The 21784-nt window shown below is 41.4% G+C and overlaps 1 protein-coding gene across 1 annotated transcript in view; it reads left to right on the plus strand.

The window, feature by feature from the left end:
• The window catches only part of col21a1 (collagen, type XXI, alpha 1), a 104312-nt gene that overhangs the window by 62057 nt on the left and 20471 nt on the right, over window positions 1-21784 (plus strand). The window contains 6 exon segments of the mRNA XM_084322121.1: window positions 9919-9963; window positions 10285-10338; window positions 10780-10833; window positions 16896-16949; window positions 20396-20467; window positions 21575-21610. Coding sequence (XP_084178247.1) covers window positions 9919-9963; window positions 10285-10338; window positions 10780-10833; window positions 16896-16949; window positions 20396-20467; window positions 21575-21610 — 315 coding nt within the window.

The raw sequence follows: 21784 nt of genomic DNA on the forward strand, positions 1-21784 counted from the left end.
GAAATGGTCCTCGTTTAGTTTGGTTTAGTTTGTAAAAAGGACATTTGCAATAAACAAGGAGATGAGTGAACCAGATTTAGCAAGAAGCTAATTTCCATCTGTTGTCCTTGACAGTAAACAGTCACACAGTAATTGACAATAAAATTACAAAGAATACTAAATGCAACAATACAGTCATAAAAAACCTATTTAGCCCTCCCTCTCTCTTTCCTTCCTTCCATCCCTCCCTCCTCCCCCCTCTCTCCCTCTCTCCCTCCCTCCCTCCCCTCCCTCCCTCCTCCCTCTCTCCCCCCTTCCCTCCCTCCCCCCTCCCCTCCCCCTCTCTCTCCCTCCCTCCCCCTCTCTCCCTCCCTCCCTCCCTCCCTCCCTCCCTCCATTTTGCACAAATTAATGTATACAGAATAAGTCTATAGATTGTATTATTATTATTATTGACATTGGTATTACTGTATATTACACCATATGCTGTGCTGCTATTACATAGTTGTTAAAGTGTCAGAAACAGTCGTGTCAGGTCAGTGGGTAGATCTTAAATATATTATTTGAGTGAGATTTGAGTCAGACATGCGTTCTCAGAGTATTCTATAGCGCTCTTTAGCTGTGAAGAGCTTTGCCGTCTCTGCATAGTCGTAACAAGGAAGTGTGATGAAATCACGACAGCATTGGAGTTAGTTCTACAACAGCCGGGAAATGCGGGGTGTTTCTCCTCTCTGGTCCATCCCAGGATAACCCTAAAATGTAACCCGTGCCGCCAGTGAAAGCAACACACTGAGGAGAAATGCTGTTGTGACTCTTGTGATGGATCTGCAAAAAGATGAGTCAGATGTTCGGGCGGCGTTTTTACAGTAAGTTGTGTTACCGCAGAATTCTGGCCTGAGCAAAAGCCTTTGTGGCTTCAAGGACGAAACCTTACGCACGAGAGCATGTAGTTAGTATGTGTGACCTGGTAGAGAGGACGATTTTAATCCTTCCCATCAGCAGTGGAAAGTAACCAAGTATTAAAGTGTATAGTATTTAAAGGAAATCTCCAACATTTTGGGAAATTAGCTTATTTGGCATCTACCCTGGAGTTAGACAAGAAGATACATACCCTTTTTCTTCTCTGTGCATGCAGTAGGTGTGGGAAGACGTGCACCGTTAGCCTAGCTTAGCGTCAGTCACTGGAAGTAGGTTCCTCCATTAGCCTAGTTCCCAACGTCTTCCTACTCCTACTGCATGCACAGAGAAGAAAAGGGTATGCATCTTCTTGTCTAACTCCAGGGTTCCCAAAATGTTGGAGTGTTAAGATACATACTTTTTTCTTCTCTGTGCATGCAGTAGGAGTAGGAAGACACGCACCGTTAGCCTAGCTTAGCGTCAGTCACTGGAAGTAGGTTCCTCCATTAGCCTAGTTCCCAACGTCTTCCTACTCCTACTGCATGCACAGAGAAGAAAAAGGTATGCATCTTCTTGTCTAACTCCAGGGTAGATGGCAAATAAGCAAATTTTTTGGAGTTTTCCTTTAAGTATAGCTTTGAGGTACTTCTACTTTACTTGAGTATTTCAGGGCACTTTATGGTTGTACTCCTCTACAAACACACTGCAGGCGGCATGGCGGCACAGCACTTAATTAGCACTGTTGCCTCACAGCAAGAAGGTCCGGCGGCGTGAATACTTTCGACAACAAATGTTTGTTTCCTCGTTCGAGTTTTGCGCTCTGATAGGCCAGGTCATGTGACATGCGCGCCAATCGTGGGACAGCAAGTTCTGCGCCTATTTCCGGGTCTAACAGACTGCAAACTACCTGCCGTTATATCGCCCTGCTCTAAGACAAACTCTAACCTTAACCAACTTCGAAAGAGTGCCTAAGCTTAACCGTCGAAAGAAGGGCAGGCGTTCTATCGCCATGCTCTAAGACAAACTCTAACCATAACCAACTTCGAAAGAGCGCCTAAGCTTAACCAGTGTAGAAACTTGCGGTCCCACGATTGGCGCACATGTCACATGACCAGAAACGCGCGGGCCAATCAGAGACGCGGAAACAAACATTTGTTGTCGAAAGTATTCAGGCGGTCCGGCGTCCAAACCCCAGCAGGAGGCCTTTCTGCGTGGAGTTGGCATGCTCTCCCTGTATCTGCGTGGGTTTCCTTCCGGGCACATATATATCCTGCCGTTGCCATTGAGCAAGGCACTGGCTCTGCAACTGGAGCTGGTCTCCCGGGCACCACGCTGCGTGTGGCTGGCTGCCCACAGTGCCCACTGCTCCTTCATAGAGTTAGGATGCAGTGAAATGCAGAAATGCACTCTCAAAGTTCAAGCCAGACAACTTTCAAAAGGAATGAATCAGAACCAACATAACTGGACCACTAACCACTAACCGCTAACCGCTAACTCAATGGATCGAGGAGGACTGGATGTACCCGAGCATTGAAAACACAAGAGTGGCATACGGAATATCTTACATTTAAATGTAATCTAATTTTATGCTTTTACGGAGATCAAATTTAGAAAGGAGGGTTAAAAAAGAAAAAGAAAAACTTTACCAGGGTATTTATTTCTACTTTTATGAAATTCCACCACCATTATCTCCCATTTATCATGTGATTGGATGGGCAGCGTTGTGAACACGTCAGGGACCCATGTGGACACGTCAGGGACACGTCAGGAGTCTGTCTGTCTGTCTGTCTGTCTGTCTGTCTGTCTGTCTGTCTGTCTGTCTGTCTGTCTGTCTGTCTGTCGGTCGGTCGGTCGGTCGGTCGGTCGGTCGGTCGGTCTGTCGGTCTGTCGGTCTGTCTGTCTGTCTGTCTGTCTGTCTGTCTGTCTGTCTGTCTGTCTGTCTGTCTGTCTGTCTGTCTGTCTGTCTGTCTGTCTGTCTGTCTGTCTGTCTGTCTGTCTGTCTGTCTGTCTGTCTGTCTGTCTGTCTGTCTGTCTGTCTGTCTGTCTGTCTGTCTGTCTGTCTGTCTGTCTGTCTGTCTGTCTGTCTGTCTGTCTGTCTGTCTGTCCGTCCGTCTGCCCGTCTGTCTGTCTGGACACGTCAGGGACCAGCCGAGAAATCGGCACCGTGGTAGAAAGCAGCACCGTGGTAGAAAGCAGCACCGTGGTAGAAAGCAGCACTGTGGTAGAAAGCAGCACTGTGGTAGAAAGCAGCACCGTGGTAGAAAGCAGCACCGTGGTAGAAAGCAGCACCGTGGTAGAAAGCAGCACTGTGGTAGAAAGCAGCACCGTGGTAGAAAGCAGCACCGTGGTAGAAAGCAGCACCGTGGTAGTGCCTGACGTGTCCAGACAGACAGACGGGCAGACGGACGGACAGACAGACAGACAGACAGACAGACAGACAGACAGACAGACAGACAGACAGACAGACAGACAGACAGACAGACAGAAAGCAGCACCGTGGTAGAAAGAACTTTCTTTGCATTCTTTTTTTTGCGTTTTCGTTTGTTCATTTTTTTGCGTTCTTTTTTTTTCGTTCGTTTTTTTGCGTTTTCGTTTTAGTTCGTAAATTTTTTTTGTTCTTTTTTTGCGTTCTTTTTTTTCATTCTTTTTATTGCGTTTTCGTTTTAGTTCGTACATTTTTTTGCGTTCTTTTTTGCGTTCTTTTTTTTGCTTTTTCGTTTTAGTTCGTTCATTTTTTTGCGTTCTTTTTTTTTGTTATTTTTTTTGCGTTTTCCTTTTAGTTCGTAAATTTTTTTGCATTCTTTTTTTGCGTTCTTTTTTTGCGTTGTTTTTTTCCGTTCTTTTTTTTGCGTTCGTTTTAGTTTGTACATTTTTTGGAGCGCTCAAAGTATCATCACAGACACAGAGGAGGAGACACAGAGGAGGAGGAGACCGTGGTAGAAAGCGGCACAGTGGTAGAAAGCAGCACCGTGGTAGAAAGCAGCACCGTGGTAGAAAGCAGCACCGTGGTAGAAAGCGGCACCGTGGTAGAGAAAGCAGCACCGTGGTAGAAAGCTGCACTGTGGTAGAAAGCGGCACCGTGGTAGAAAGCAGCACCGTGGTAGAAAGCGGCACCGTGGTAGAAAGCAGCACCGTGGTAGAAAGCAGCACCGTGGTAGAAAGCAGCACCGTGGTAGAAAGCAGCACCGTGGTAGAAAGCAGCACCGTGGTAGAAAGCGGCACCGTGGTAGAAAGCAGCACCGTGGTAGAAAGCAGCACCGTGGTAGAAAGCAGCACCGTGGTAGAAAGCGGCACTGTGGTAGAAAGCGGCCCTGTGGTAGAAAGCAGCACCGTGGTAGAAAGCAGCACCGTGGTAGAAAGCAGCACCGTGGTAGAAAGCAGCACCGTGGTAGAAAGCGGCACTGTGGTAGAAAGCAGCACCGTGGTAAAAAGCAGCACCGTGGTAGAAAGCAGCACCGTGCAGCATCATTCTTTTTTTTGCGCTTTTTTTGCATCCGTTTTTTTTTATTTTTTTTTGCGTTCGTTTTCATTTTAGTTCGTTTTCGTTTTAGTTCGTTCATTTTTTTGCATTCGTTTTCGTTTTAGTTCGTTTTAGTTCGTTCATTTTTTTGCATTCGTTTTCGTTTTAGTTCGTTTTAGTTCGTTCATTTTTTTTCGTTCTTTTTTTGTGGTTCGTTTTCGTTTTAGTTCGTTCATTTTTTTGTGTTCTTTTTTGTGTCCGTTTTTTTCCGTTCTTTTTTTGCGTTCGTTTTCGTTTTAGTTCGTACATTTTTTTTGTGTTTTTTTTTTGCATCCGTTTTTTTCGTAATTTTTTTTGCTTTCTTTTTTTGCATCCGTTTTTTTCGTTCTTTTTTTGCGTTAGTTTTCGTTCGTTTTCGTTTTAGTTCGTTAATTTTTTTGCATTCTTTTTTGCGTCCGTTTTTTTTCATTCTTTTTTTGCGTTCGTTTTTCGTTTTAGTTCGTTAATTTTTTTGCATTCTTTTTTGCGTATAGGACTTTTTCAGAGCAGCAGTGTCATAGGTGGGTAAACATGTAACCATGGATACAGCGGCACCGTGGTAGAAAGCAGCACCGTGGTAGAAAGCAGCACCGTGGTAGAAAGCAGCACCGTGGTAGAAAGCAGCACCGTGGTAGAAAGCAGCACCGTGGTAGAAAGCAGCACCGTGGTAGAAAGCAGCACCGTGGTAGAAAGCAGCACCATGGTAGAAAGCAGCACCATGGTAGGCCCGGGGACGCTCACATTGACCCATCCATCAGCTCGGACATCATATGCTTCAATACCATTGGTCAGACACGCCAGTTATATGACATGAATAATGACATAATAATGATTACCGCGCATAATATATTGTCACTTAATTACATAAGCAGCACCACGGTAGGACCAGGGGATCGTTTTTTTTTAACCCCTACTAGCCCTGTTTCTTACTTACCCATGTGGATGTCAACCCTTTCAGTACCACACTACCAAAATGGTTAACCCTTTCACTGCGACAACACATAAGGTTAACCCTTTCACTGCCACACAACAAAGGGTTAACCCTTTCACCACCACACTACAGAAGGTTAACCCTTTACTATCACACCACAGACGGGGGTTAACCGTCTGTAGTGTGATAGTAAAGGGTTAACCTTCTGTAGTGTGGTGGTGAAAGGGTTAATCGGTAGAGCACCTTTCTCAGCACAATCCATGCTGTTCCTCTTGACACCAGCTCCAGATAGTTAGCCACAAACCAATGCAACGTCAACAGAGTCAAAAGCTCCGGTCTGTACCTGGCTGACTGGACGCTCACCGAGATGTGCTTTGTGTGCAGCGTGGAGTACATAATGGGCGGACCTTCCTACAGGAGATATAGGCGGTCGCCTAGAGCGCCTCCCAGAGGGGGGCGCCAAAAAAAAAAAAGAAAAAAAAAATTTATTTTTCTTTTAATTTTTTTTTCTCTGTGCAGTTTTGGCGCCCCCCCTCTATATCTGCAACCATTATTTTTACATAAAAAAAATTCTAACATAAGGGAAAATGAGCCAAAAATCTAAAACGGTCGGTCGGTCTGAGCCTCAGCTTTAGGTGTTCACAGTCAGAACATGCTAGAGCGCTGTGCATTGATGGGTATCGGTCAAGTGTTTATAGAATTGAGCGCTGAGGAAAGAAAGACTAACGTTAGATAACTATGAAGAGGCAAAAGCCATAAAAAAAAAATGTGTGGTGAATCTCACCTAGGGCGCCAAATGTGCTAGGTCCGCCCCTGAGTACATTTCAGCGAGCTTCAGTGAGCTTTGTACAGACCACTGTTGACCCCATTGACCAGAGGTAGTAGACCCTGGAACCTCCAGATAGCGACGCGTTCCTCCAGAGACAGCTGGCCTTCTAGGAAATCGCAGCGGGCGCCTCCTGCTATGTCAGTGATGCAGAACTGCAGCTGCCAGAAGCTCCTCCACGCTCTCTGCTGTCATCGGCACAAAGTGTGTGTAGGCGTACTCCTCCATGAGGAGCCACATCATATCTGGGGGACACCCCTGGGACTCTGCGGACTGTAGTGTTTCTGAGTCGCTCCAGTGACTGAAGAGAAGAGAGCAGAGGATAGAGAGGATAGCAGACCCCTGTGAATGTGTGGTTTTGATGAGTGAACAGTGGGCGATACTCTCCGTCCTGTGTACAAATATATTTTCACAGTGGAAGTACAGTATAGAGTATTTTCACAGTGGAAGTATAGAGTATTTTCACAGTGGAAGTGTAGAGTATTTTCACAGTGGAAGTATAGAGTATTTTCACAGTAGAAGTACAGTATAGAGTATTTTCACAGTGGAAGTATAGAGTATTTTCACAGTAGAAGTACAGTATAGAGTATTTTCACAGTAGAAGTATCTAGTATTTTCACAGTAGAAGTACAGTATCGAGTATTTTCACAGTGGAAGTATAGAGTATTTTCACAGTAGAAGTACAGTATAGAGTATTTTCACAGTAGAAGTATCTAGTATTTTCACAGTAGAAGTACAGTATAGAGTATTTTCACAGTGGAAGTATAGAGTATTTTCACAGTAGAAATACAGTATAGAGTATTTTCACAGTAGAAGTATCTAGTATTTTCACAGTAGAAGTACAGTATAGAGTATTTTCACAGTAGATGTCTAGAGTCTTTACACAGTAGAAGTACAGTATAGAGAGTATTTTCATAGTAGAAGTCTTTTCACAGTAGATGTCTAGAGTCTTTACACAGTAGAAGTACAGTATAGAGTATTTTCATAGTAGAAGTCTTTTCACAGTAGATGTCTAGAGTCTTTACACAGTAGAAGTACAGTATAGAGTATTTTCATAGTGGAAGTATAGAGTATTTTCACAGTAGATGTCCAGAGTCTTTTCACAGTAGACGTAAACAGGGGTTATTCTAGTTATTCTATTTAAAACATGATCTCTTGGTTTTTTATTCAGTCAAATCAAACATCACAACACACTTCTCGTTGGGCCTGACCTTTAACCCTCAATGAAGACGAGGGGAAAAACTCCCCTTCTTTCTTCATTAAACTCTCCTCTAGTTTTTACTCCCTCTGTTCTAGTTTGTCTACTCTACTCTACTTTATTCTATTCTATTCTATTCTACTCTACTCTAGTCTATTCTACTCAACTACATTCTACTCTACTCTACTTTAGTCTATTCTACTCTACTTTATTCTATTCTACTCTACTCTAGTCTATTCTACTCTACTACATTCTACTCTACTCCCTTCCACTCTACTCTACGCTATTCTACTTTAATTATTCAAATAATTTGCTGTTCTAATATATTCTAGTTTCTACTGTGTTCTACTCTACTCTAGGTTTTACTATTGTCTGCTATTCAAATGTATATTCTATTCTATTCCAGTTCCTATGTTTTGATGTCCTTGACAGTCTATTTCTACCTTTACCTCCAGGCTAGCAGTGTAATAGTCTACCTGTAATAATTAGATTAGTATCTTTGTGAGGTTATGCTGTTTTATTATTTACATTGAAAATATACAGAGATAATTTGTTAAAGCTGGATTTTCTACAGAAGAGGTATTATTTAGAACATTATTTCATTATTTGTTTGTTATTTATTGTTGTCCAGTAAGACTTGAAAAGAGAGCTCTTCTTTTGTTACAGGTTGATTTTTAAGTTATTCTTGTGCCATTGAGATTTGTCAGAGGGATCATTTTAGGCATAATAAAACATGATTGATTGTTGAGTAACTTCGGTTTGGTGTGTCTTTGGTTATAGAGAGATATTATTGCGTTATATAAAATAATATAAATAATTTTCTATCTATACAGAGGAGGCATACTTTAAATATAGTATAACAATAAGGCATATTTGAGTATCATTATGTATCTCTATTATGTCCTCTTTTTTGGAAATCAAAATACCCGTTGTTGTCAGACAAACATTTCAACACATATACACACTACTATTCTATGCTTCTACACAATAACGCTTAGACTATACTATATTATTATACATTACAAACGTTATATACACTTGTTGTATACACAGTCAGAACTGCTCTGCACAGTCTGGTGGTTGCGTCTTGCTGTTGTGATGGAGTCTCCATCGCCGCTTCACCAGCTGTCTTCTCCACTGCATCAATCTCAATGAAAACCACCAACTGCATGAAAGCACTGAAAAGGCCACAACAGACGACATAAAAGATATGTGTACAATACATGCCATACCTCCTTCATTCATCGGGGTAAATATGTATTACCAAATAATAGCATGGACTTATGTGCTCCACTGAGCACCCATTCTAGTTTATTTATTTATTTTAAAGAGTTAATGTTAAATATTTAATTGAGTATTTCCAAGGTAATGGCTTTTAATGTCATTCCATCTGAAAATTGTGACTTGGTTTATACTATTTATTTATTTATTTATGTCTTCATGTTCATGGGTGTTTCCATGTTACTCAAGACACAGTCAGAGTTAATGACGGAACATCTGCACCCGTTTATCTTTGTGGAGGGAAAAAAAAGCACTAAAGAGGCTCTTGAAGGTAGTTTTGTTGGATACGTTCGACACTTGTAAACTGTTTATTTACTATTATTTATTTAGAAATGAGCATGTGCCTCCATGCCTTTCATTGGCACGTTTCTAAGCATTGGCACATTTTAACGACAGCGACAACAACAAACAACAAATATACAAATCGTTTTAGAAAATCACGACGCTACTTATCATTCCACTTATGTACTTATAACGTATTTGCTGCCACTGAGTGCAGTAGTTGATCATTTCTGTAAACATGGAATATCATATTTGTAGACTAAACACATGGTACAAATTATGTACTCCTGATTTTCATTACGGACTGTTGAGGAGAACCGGCCAAATGTCCATGGAAAGAAAATAAATCCCTCTTTATTCACATAACACATCCTCAAAGACTTGCAACAGTTTATACAGAATTATCATGAGGTCCTTTGGGGACCATTACCTTGTTTTATTCCAAACTAAAGACTGCACATACAATTGTTAAAGCGTTTTAAGTATTATTTGTGTATTCGGCGTATTGCTCGAGACTTAATGGTGTTCCAGATACATTTTCCAGTCAGGAATGACTGAATTTCAAGCACATGTAGAGTTCACAAAAAGACAATAAAAGGTTAATAGTAAAAACGATGTACTGTAGGTCTGCCCAGACTGGACGTTTATCCTGTCATTCTTTTGTAGCATCAGCAAGGTATTTTCTTTTAACAACATCCTGTGAAAGCCATTAAATCTCCTGGCCGATTAATCGCTTGTAGAAAAACTCACAGGCATTACATTTGATCCGAATGTCTTATCGGAATAAATAAATAAATAAAACCATATGACTCTGATCGTGACTATATGTCCGTTCTCTGTCTCACTGACGGAAGATACTGTGTTGTGAGATGTACCGCGGGCTCAAGAGATCTTCGTAAGCTTTTCACCTGCTCAGGATGAGTGGTCAGGAAAACTTTTGTCAGAATGATAAGTGGGATCAAACTTTCATTATGCAGTATTGACCTACGGTGACAAAACTTGATGTTCTTTGTCTTTGCACATAGGGTATGCCTGGCTCGCCTGGACGTGTGGGCGTGAATGGACCTAAGGTGAGCCCCAGTCCTTTTCATATCGTGCCCGTATTAAACATGCAGCTGTTGTGAAACTAATCTGTAGGATGATAACTTAAGCCTTCCATTAAAAAACAATAGACATTTCCAGATGATGTTTTAAAATGTACTCATCTTGAGACTGTAACCTCTAATAACTTGAAATTTCAAGTAATGTGCAACATTCACACTCACACAAATGATTGCTACAAATGATTACAACTATACTGTACTGTACACAGCAGCAAAATATGCTACAAAAAAGAAAAAAGGTCTTGTATGGTTATTTGTCTTGTCATCTTGAAATGGTTTTAATCTAAGGGGGAAGCTGGTGTGCCAGGAGCTAGGGGCCTCAAAGGGTTAAATGGACCACCGGTAAGTTGACTGCCAATATGCTGCATTCGATTATAACTCGGAAGTCGGAAATTCCGACTTCCTACTACAGGAAAATTCGAATAAAAGATCCTAGTCGCAAACTCGGGTATGATTTCTCAATGTGCCAGTTCAAGCCTCAGTGTCATTTGACGTAATTTCAACACGGTCACTCACATCATATGAACATTCATGTTGTTATTAGCTGTTTTAAGAGTACATTTGTAAGTATATCAGCTAGAGTATATGTCATCGTAAACTGTCTCAGCTTGAACGCACATAGGTCAGAGATGCGTTTCCCCACTTACAACTTCCTACCTCCGACCATAATCGAATGCAGCATTAGTCCAGTTTTTTATTAATTCACTTTTTATCATCATAACCAACAACCTAAGATTTAAGAACATTTACTCCCCCCCCCCCCCCCCCCCCCCCCCCCTTCAGGGTGAAACAGGTTTAGCTGGCGTACCTGGTTCTATAGGAGCAAGTGGACCCAAGGTAACATTGCTGTTCATGTCTTTTTTAGACTGTGGTTACAATTGTAATTTCAATGCAATTTCTGAGATCGGATCCTAAGACTCTGTCTGACGCTGTGAGGTCACATTGTTGTGCATCCATGATTGATCTGGAAATGTCTTTTTTACATCGCATGTGGCTTTAGGCTATTTATTATACTGGTGTGCAAGGCATAAGTTGTATTGTGGTCACTTATGTCTGTGTGTGAGTCTGACCATAATAACCACTAACAGCAATGGCTCAACCTTGGTGGATGGGTTGACATCAAGCCAAAGACCTACGCTACTAAAGTGTTTACAAATTGCTCAAAGATCAACGCCATTTACAGTATCATCATAAAACTTGGTACATACTAGGGAAGGACACCGAAATATCAGTCTGATACCAGTCGGGAATTTCAGTCTGATACCAAGCTAAAATAGATCTGATACTAGGCTAAAATAGATCTGATACTAGGCTAAAATAGATCTGATACTAGGCTAAAATAGATCTGATACCAGGCTAAAATAGATCTGATACCAGGCTAAAATAGATCTGATACTAGGCTAAAATAGATCTGATACCAGGCTAAAATAGATCTGATACCAGGCTAAAATAGATCTGATACTAGGCTAAAATAGATCTGGTACCAGGCTAAAATAGATCTGATACCACGTGAAAATAGATCTGATACCAGGCTCAATTATCGGCATTGGCTCAAACTTGGTGGATGGGTTGACAAAGAGCCAAAGACCTACGCTACTAGTTTCTAAAATCTCTCCAAGATCAACAGTACAAAGGGACATGTTTAACTGAGGACATGCTATAGGTAGGGACACAAGGACGGTTGGACACAAGGACGGTTGGACTCTACAATGTGTCTCAGTCTTCTTTGTATTCTCCAGAATACTCCTGACTAGAGAGTGCAGTTTAGGCTGATGTGCACTTCTAATACACAGAGTGCCATTTTAGTTTAAATATGTGTTTGTAGGCTGTTGCTTTGTCCTTGCCTGCAGACTCCTGACCCTGAATCTCACATCGCTAGTTCCACCGCTACTTTAAAATGATTTTTTTGTATCTACTTTTTCTCCCCATTTTAAATTTTTCTCCCATCCCAATTTCGTATTTTCCAATTCTCCCCTCCCCTGTCTCGAACGTTGTTAGACCATGCCTCCCACTGGTCGGCTGCAGTGAGGACAGAAGCCTTGCATCACGTGTCCCCTCCGGTACACGAGGAGGCAGCCTGTTGCATCTTTTCACCTGAACAGCGCGATCTCTCAGCGGCGAGGAGTAACGCGTGGGAGGCTCACGCTGCCCCCGATACTTCCTGATTCTGCTGTACAGGCGCACCAACCGACCTGTAGGAGTCGCTGTCCACAACGTCCGATCCCCACCCACCGGCTTTCCCACCCCCTAATACTGCCAATTGTATTAGTATGAACGACCAGCCAAGCCGGAAGCAACGCCGATAGCTGGGCTCGAACCCACGGCCTGGTCCCTGGTGCCTCCGAGCGGTGATTGGTCACCTGCCAAAGTGACTGGTAGAGCAAACAAACTTAGCAGAGCCACAGTTAACCAACATTTTCCACCATGATAACAAATAGAGGCAACAGACTGCAGGGACGACCCTGACAGCGCAGCATGACTTCCAAGTCCTTTTTAAAGGAACACGCCAACATTTTGGGAAATTAGCTTACCGTCTTCTCCAGAGAGAGAGACAAGAAGATATATATACCAGTTTCCTCTCAGAAAGCTATCTGGCTGCACGTTAGCCTAGCTTAGCACAATGAATGGAAAGCGGACAGTGCTGGTTAGCCTAGGCATTGTCCAACTAACACCTCTCCCCTGAAGGCTAACCGGCACTGTCCGCTTCCATTCATTGTGCTAAGCTAGGCTAACGTGTAGCCAGATAGCTTTCTACTGAACGCACACAGAGAGGAAACTGGTATATCTATCTTATTGTCTCTCTCTGGAGAAGACAGTAAGTAATTTCCCAAAATGTTGGCGTGTTCCTTTAAGACAATTTGTATAGCCCAGTGGTCTCCAATCTATGTTTCTGTAGACACATTTATTTCGGCCTACAAGCTACTAATGACACGAGCAGCTGAAGAAATCTTGCATGGACAAAATTATCAATCGTGACTTTCTTTTGCCAGAAATCCATGCCTTCGTAATTTTCAGAGCCAATTCAGCCTGCCCTCTGTATGTTAGCGCTCCCTCTCTCTCCCCCTCGCTCTCTCAGTGCGGGGTTACTGGAAACTAACCTTTCCAGAGGAGCTTATTCCACCATTATGAATAAAAGGATGCCTGTAATTTGATCAATCGTGACTGTCTCTCACCAGAAATGTGAGCCCTCTTCATTTTTGTAGCCTATTCTATCCTACCTGTCCTCTCTCTCTCTCTCTCTCTCTCTCTCTCTTGCTATGATGTGACCCGTGGTGTTGAAATGAGGGTTCCTCTTTTGAAAATGCAACCTGGAATTAATGGATACAAATTAACTAAATAATGATAAATACTTTAAATAAATAAAAACACGTTTAAAGATGTTTTAAACCATTGTCTGCTAAATCTGTCTTTTTCATCCTTAGGTAGACCTTTTTTATTTATTTAATTTTCATCTGGAAAATGGCTCTTGGTGGCTCCTGGTATAGACCACCGATATATGTTATGCAACTAGTGCACAATGCAACCAAAGCCAGCAGCTACTGTGCAGGATTCTTGCTTCTCATGGTGTAATTTAGTGCAGAGCTTTAGGGGATAAATGGTTGGATAAATGGTATGCCTACCATTAACCAATAAACCAATAAATAAAAGTCATCGATCATTTGTGAGATTATTATAAAACAGTGTACGTATGTCAAGTAGAGGTTATGATTAATTTCTGCTTAAATATTAAATTGCTCCAAAGGGGAACCTCTTCCCTGTTACTAAACTGACCACAATTCATCAACCATTTGTCCACTCATCATAAAACCTGGTGTATACTATAGGGATGGGATGCATCGATACCAGCATTGCATATTGGTCCGATACCAGTCGGAAACTTTGGTCTGATACCAGGCGAAGATAGATCTGATACCAGGCTAAAATAGATACGATACCAGGCTTAAATAGATTTGATACCAGGTGAAAAATGTTGGTCTGATACCAGGCGAAAATATTGGTCTGATACCAGGTGAAAATATCTATCTGATTACAGGCTCAAATATATCTGATACTAGGTGAAGATATCGGTCCAATGACCCCAAACTGTCTAAGTCATAATACTGTTCAGTAAAAGCAATGAGTTGCAGTGTAGTATCGGTTTTAGCAGTGAAAAAGTGTCATCAGTACGCCCCCGGTACATACAGTACAGTCACGAAGGCAACGCCTCATTGCTGCTTCTGCCTCTTTGATACCTTTGGATGCATTCAGCTGCTTGCAGCTTCCAGGTCCAACTGTGCTGGGGGAAGCCTAGCTTTGTTTTGTTCTCTGGTCAGACATGTCTGCACCCTCCTAAAAACAAGCTTCAGCATGAGTTCTCATGGCCACACCGGCGGAGACGCCAAATAAAGTTGACGATCCAAACCTCCGGCCTTCGTCGGTGGAATATCGGTGGCGATCTTAAAGGGGAACTCCAACATTTTGGGAAATTAGCTTATTTAACATCTTCCCTGGAGTTAGACAAGAAGATGCATACCTTTTTTGTCTCTGTGCGTGCATTTAGCTTTGGGAATAGACGCTCCGTTAGCATAGCTTAGCTTGGAAGTGAGGCAGATCCGTAGCCTTACAGTGTATTGCAAGGTCTGACATTGACCAAACTTGATATGCATGACCTTGGTGGGCTCTAGGTCAACTCCTGAAAAGGGGGTCAATGTCAGACTTTGCAATCAAAAGTTAGGGGGCTAATAACCCTTGCCATAATTTCAGTGCGCCCCCTAACTTTTGATTGCAAAGTCTGACATTGACCCCCTTTTCAGGAGTTGACCTAGAGCCCACCAAGGTCATGCATATCAAGTTTGGTCAATGTCAGACCTTGCAATACACTGTAAGGCTACGGATCTGCCTCACTTCCAGTGATGAAGCTAAGCTATGCTAACGGAGCGTCTATTCCCAAAGCTAAATGCACGCACAGAGACAAAAAAGGTATGCATCTTCTTGTCTAACTCCAGGGAAGATGTTAAATAAGCTAATTTCCCAAAATGTTGGAGTTCCCCTTTAAACAAGTGGCCTGTGTTGGTCTGGACTCTCTGGCTCCTAATCGCTGTTCATTAACTGATATGCCAATAACAAAGGACCACAGTGTATCGGTAATTGGCGCCAGGGGTCGAATAGTAGTTTATGGACGTGTGTGCAGTGTTTTCATTTCATGGTTGAGTCTCAAATAGAAATGGTTGGAGCGTGTTCATTTGAGAGCCGGAGACTAAACACAGCTAGATCTCTCTCTGCTGTGGCTACAGTGGGTCTCCTCCTGCCTTTAAACCTCACGATTAGCAACGTCGTGTCCTCATAGTATGATGAAGCACATGTCATGCCAACATGTATTATGGTAGGAAAAAGACACTACCTGACGTTCAATTAATTGCATTCGTTTTAATAATGCATTTTATTTATATAGCGCTTTTCGATAACCCAATAATCCAAAGGTATCACAGAGGCAGCAGCAATGAGGTGTTGCCTTCTTGACATACTGCATGTATGTTTCACTGCTAAAACCGATACTACGCTGCAACTCAGCCGATACTGAATACAGATCCAATACATTGCTTTTACTGAACAGTATTATGACTTAGACAGTTTGGGGTCATTGGACCGATATTTTCACCCAGTATCAGATATATATATATTTTTTTAATGTATGTTTTTGGTAAATTTTGTATTGTTTTTTTTTTTACTACTGGGCAGTCCGGTAGAGAGAGAGAGAGAGAGGAAGAATGGGAGACAGAGCGGGGGGAAGACATTCAGCAAAGAACGCCGGGTCCGGGAATCGAACCCGGGTCGGCCGTGTCGCGACGCAGCGCGTTACGTGGTTTGCCACTTGGGTGCCCCCGTATCAGATATATTTTAGCCTGGTATCAGATCAGATCTATCTTCGCCTGTAATCAGATCGATATTTTCACCTGGTATCAGATCTATTTTCACCTGCTATCAGATCTATTTTAGCCTGGTATCAGATCTATTTTAGCCTGGTATCAGATCTATTTTAGCCTGGTATCAGATCTATTTTAGCCTGGTATCAGATCTATTTTCACCTGGTATCAGATCTATTTTCACCTGGTATCAGATCTATTTTCACCTGGTATCAGATCTATTTTAGCCTGGTATCAGATCAACATTTTCACCTGGTATCAGATCTATTTTAGCCTGGTATCAGATCAACATTTTCACCTGGTATCAGATCTATTTTAGCCTGGTATCAGATCTATTTTAGCCTGGTATCAGATCTATCTTCGCCAGGTCATACATTTTTGTCATAAATGATCTTCTTGCATCTTCATGTCGCTGCTGTCGGGACAAAACCTCATAACTCCATTTTTTGAATTTTTTTTTATTATATAAATCAACTCCGTAGATCATCCTCCATATGTGTGTGTGGGTTTTACAAAGTTTAAACAATGGGAAAGCATTAAACCGATCATCTGTCTAAACCTCCTAACTCTATTCACCCTCAAATCTGTGTTAGTTTTTTTCATCTGCTGAAAAGTTGGGTTTTTGGAGTTATGAGGTTTTGTCCCGACAGCAGCGATGTGTAACATTGTGGTTCTGCATAGCTCAGTGGATACAGTACAGCACGGTGCTAAAACACTGCCAGAGTTAGGGGTTCCCTTCCCTCTCTTGCTCAAAGACTATAGAGCATGACGATACCACCATCAGCTTGGGGGGTTCCACCCTCTGTCTAGCTCGATGTGCAGAGTGTTAGCATTAGAGTTGCCAGGGTTAGGTTAGTTCTATTCCCACTGGGGGGCCACTCAGACTAATAGGGTGTGCTGCGTTCAGGGCTAAGGGTAGAGCACTTTGGATACAATGTCCACCAAATGGAATATGTTATATAACATAACTGCACGTTGTTTTATCATTCAATAAAGGGGAACGAGGGCGAACGTGGAGGAGCTGGTATACCAGGAAAACCAGGACAGGAGGTATGTCACAGTCACCCCTATATGTTCATCAAATTATTCTAATAATTAAATCAGGGATTTCAGTGGGATTGAATAATCAAATAGTTTTTAGTATTATGTTTGCTCTATCTGTTAGGGCTGTCACTTTTTTTTCTCCCCCCCCCCCCCCCCCCCCCCCCCCTCGAATATCAAACTATCGACTGAACCTGGTCAAATGTTAACTAATCGAACCGCAATGATGGGATCAAATAAAAATGTGATATTAATTCATTCATAGTCAGGCGCCTTTGCTCCCTAAAACTGCGTCTGCTTCTCTCCGTTTCCCCTCGCTGCTTCCCTGCTCGATTGGCTGATGAGCACGACAGAGGCGAGAACTGCGGCCTGGGAATGCGCACGTTCATCCAGACTGATCAAATCATATGGGCACAAAACTCACTACAGGAGCTATGCCCACCATTATAGATAAAAGGGTGTCTGTCATCTTATTGTGACGTTCCTTCGCCCAGGAAAGAGTGCGTTGTTGTGAATATAAGTGTGTTCCATAGACTGTGAATATAAGTGTGTTCCATAGACTGTGAATTAGGGATGTCCGATATTACCGGCCTAACGATATTGGCATTAAAATGTAATATCGGAAATGATCGGTATCGGTTTTACATTTATTTAACCTTTATTTACCCAGGCAAGCAAGTAAGAACAAATTCTTATTTTATTTATTGTGAAAAGTATGCTTAATGTTGTGTTAATTCCACGACAAGAGATATGTAATGTTAATTACCTGAAATTATTCCGTTTTTTGGGGGGGGGGCGGAACCCTGCATATATCGGTATCGGTTGATATCGGTATCGGAAATTAAGAGTTGGACAATATCGGTATATCGGATATTGGTAAACATCCCTACTGTGAATATAAGTGCATTCCATATAGACTGTGAATACAAGTGCGTTCCATAGACTGTGAATATAAGTGCGTTCCATATAGACTGTGAATATAAGTGCGTTCCATAGACTGTGTGAATAGAAGTACGTTCCATAGACTGTGAATAGAAGAGCGTTCCATAGACTGTGAATATACATTTTGTAAATCGGATAGCATCGGATAGCATTTCATTCTATTTCATTTCAAGCCTTTATTTATTCTCGAAGATTTCCCTCGTTTACAGAGCTTAGATTACAGGCATGTTACAAATAAAGATAAAGGAAAAGAAAATCAGTTTCGATAATTAGACGTTGAATAAATAGGACAAAAACACAAAAACCGAACAATCTAAATTATAAACAGTTACAAACTGAGATTTGTAATCATGTTTTTAGATTGTCCACGGGATAGTGGAGTACTGATTTTGTATGTGAGTTGAAGATCATTCCAAGATGCTGGGGCATTAAAACAAAAGGCTGACTTTCCAAGCTCATAATCCAAGACAGATAGAAAAACTCCTTCAATGACCCTCTTTCTGCTAACCATTGGGAAGCTGGTTCTGTTCCTGGACAAGAAGCCACATTTAGCCACAATCTACTGACAGGATTGTCTATTATGGTAATGTGTCATCAAGCCAGATACCAAGATATTTGTTTTCTGTAACTCTCTCGATCAGACCCATTCACATTCGATATAATACAAGTTATTGTAAACAATATTGCTAACTCTTGAGAATATCATGACTTTTGTTTTGTTTGCGTTAAATATAAGCTTAGGTATTAACTCATTCAGCGCCAGAGGGCGCTGTTTACTGTGTAGTTGAAAGGCCAACGCTTTAAAGTATAGGAATATGTGGCGGTGTTTGCAGGGCTAAAACTATATTATATAGCTATGGATATAATAATATTGTATCACCTATCTATCATTCAATATGGGAAAAATAAATAATTTTTTCATCCATACATTCCCGTTTTATACCGTGGTGAATATGACTATAGTTTTAGAATAATCCTGTCTAATCCCAGAAAGCTACTATTTTGAAATCACATCTATAATCTATATTATCGGTATTATGTTTCATCATGAATGCATGAAAGGGGGGGGGGGGGGGGTCGTTTTTTTATGCTTTGATCGTCACCAACAGAATAAGTTACACAGTACATTACACACATGCACTCCGATCGCAATGAAGGAATTATTGGATCAATGCTAGATTGATACCATATAGCCCTTACCTTGACTAGGATGTACCCCAAAAAGTATATTCCAATTATCTGATTGCCATTCCAAGTATTGATGTCGATCGGTCGCCATCATAATCCACCAAAGAACATGAACCCGAAAAGATGACAATATGGGTCAATTCAGTCTCTCTCTCTCTCTCTCTCTCTCTCTCTCTCTCTCTCTCTCTCTCTCTCTCTCTCTCTCTCTCTCTCTCTCTCTCTCTCTCTCTCTCTCTCTCTCTCTCTCTCTCTCTCTCTCTCTCTCTCTCTCTCACACACTTTGGATTCCTTCAAATTTGATTTTGGTCAAAAGTGACAGCCCTAATATCTATATCTCGTATAACTCTTGGAATGTTGGAGGTTCTCTCTTCCCTTGGAATGTTTAAGCGTATGATTTCTGACCATTATGTGACTACTTGTAAGTGGGATTTTTTTTTAGTTAAATTGCTAAAACACATTTCATGAACCTGCCCTCCCTTTTCCCAAAACTCTAAACACAAAACACCTTTCTCAAGCTACATACACAAAACCGCAGAATCTCTTTTCAAAACCAAACTATCACACCAAAACAGTTGCTCATTATGCTCAAAAGCAAACTTTGACACCAAAATCCCTCTCAAGGCCTTCAAAAATGTAAACAGTACTAAGCAGCATTACACACAACAACAAATAATTTAAAACTCAATGTTCAGAGGGTGAGAATGTTCTTTTTACAGTTTCACAACTGCCAGGACACATTTTTAGAAACCTTCTTATCTGTTCTCAAAATATATGTATTGGGCATTTATAGATGTGTGGTTCATAGGAATAGTATGTAAATTACAGTTTTTTACAATTACTTTGACTCATTTTGCACATCAGAGTTTCAATTTGCAAAACTCTTACTGTACACAATGCTATACTGCTCATTTTGGATTATTTGTTTTATATAGCATGCAAAATAAAAATACCAGTGTCAAATCAGATAATAGTATATGCAAAGGTTTACCAGTGTGGCAGCAGTGCAGAGATATTCCATCCTGACGTTTCACGGCGAGCCTCTCCCTTCTAACCAATCAGAGAAACTTCAGAGGGATTATGTTCAATGAGAATGTAATTGAATGGTTGAGTCCAAATAGTCCTCACTTTGTCTCGCCGGCAAAATTACATTCGTGTTGAACATCATTTGTATAGGCGGTTGAGTCTACATGGTCCTCATTTCAAACGATAAAGAAATCGTACATATAGCAGCTTTAAAAATATATATTTAAATACAAAAATTAAGAAGAAAACATGGCATGTCTCACTATTTAATGCATGGTGTTTAATTGGATGCGGTCTCTAAGGGCAAGTCAGGTGACACCGGAAGATCGGGCCAACCGGGACATCCAGGAATGCCAGGTCTGATGGGCCTCAAGGTATTTATACTGTAACCTTCCACTGGATTGGCCTCCTCTCCCAAGCCCCGCCCTCTGGCCTCTCCCAAGCCCCGCCCTCTTTTATTAACAACTTGTCCGCTTTCTTGACAACTTCACACGCTTGATGCTTTCCTCAGTGAGAGGTAAGATAAGATAAGATAAGATAAGATAAGATACGATAGAGATAAGATAAGATAAGATATTCCTTTATTGCACTTTATCCATTGCCCTTGATCTGCCAATTTTGTGCAAATGTTATGCCTACGTCTTTTTTTACTGCTGTGAAGCACTTTAGTGCCGCCCCCCTTGCGCTGCTCTGATCTCAATAATGTGCGGAAGAGCCATGGTGCTCCAGCAGACAGCGGTGTGTCTTCAGAATGTACCGGGAGAACGTTTACTGTAACCCTGCGGATATAATAATCAATAAGCAATGCTTACTAACGTTAGCGTCTCAGCTATTTCTGACCGAATTAGTCATTCATTTGTAAATATAAAGACAGATTCTTTTTCACAAGGACTTGGTGCATGTTTTCCACACTGCAATATGGGGTTAAAAACTTGTATAAATATGAAATAAAGGCAGATTTCTGCGTTTTTTTTGTCATAAAAAGGGATTTACTATCAAACAAACGGGAAGATAAGTGGTTAAAATTCGGAAATATTTGTAATCTTTTACAGATATATTGAGGTTATGCTCTTAGTGCTCTTCCTGAAAAGAAATTTTGTAAAAAAATATTAAAAATAAAAAATTATATGGCCTTGAACTTGATGCAACACTTTCCTGCTTGGCATTATAACTCTGCTAACTTGTTACGGGGGCACAATAAAAAAATTTAACTCCACTGGACACCAAGGCATTCTTTGTTTCCACGTGGTGCCTTAAAAACCGAACTTTCATCATGTTGTTTTATTTTATATCGTTGGCAAAATGACCATGATATGAGAGGAATAATCAACTTGTATGTGTGCGTTAAATGGTTTTAAGGCACTTTGTGGTCTCAAGGCCGCTGTGTGTTGGGTTGTTTAACGCACACCCACAAGTTGATTATCCCTACTTACAACACACAACATAGAGATGTAATCTATCTACTATTTCTGTTTCTGCAGGGACAAAGAGGAAACCCAGGTGAAAGAGGAGGGGAGGTAACATCTGCAATGCACGCACACCACTGACATAAACCCTCTTTACCTCTCTTCCAGTAGTCCAAGAACCAGGTGAAACTGGAACATATGGGCCAGTTCTCTTTTGGACACCATAGAAACATCAGCAGGGTTTAACTGTTATTGATACGTGAATGGAAGTCAAAGTGGGTAATC

Source organism: Notolepis coatsorum, assembly GCF_963971535.1.
Source record: "Notolepis coatsorum genome assembly, chromosome: 9".
NCBI classification, from domain to species: Eukaryota; Metazoa; Chordata; class Actinopteri; order Aulopiformes; family Paralepididae; genus Notolepis; species Notolepis coatsorum.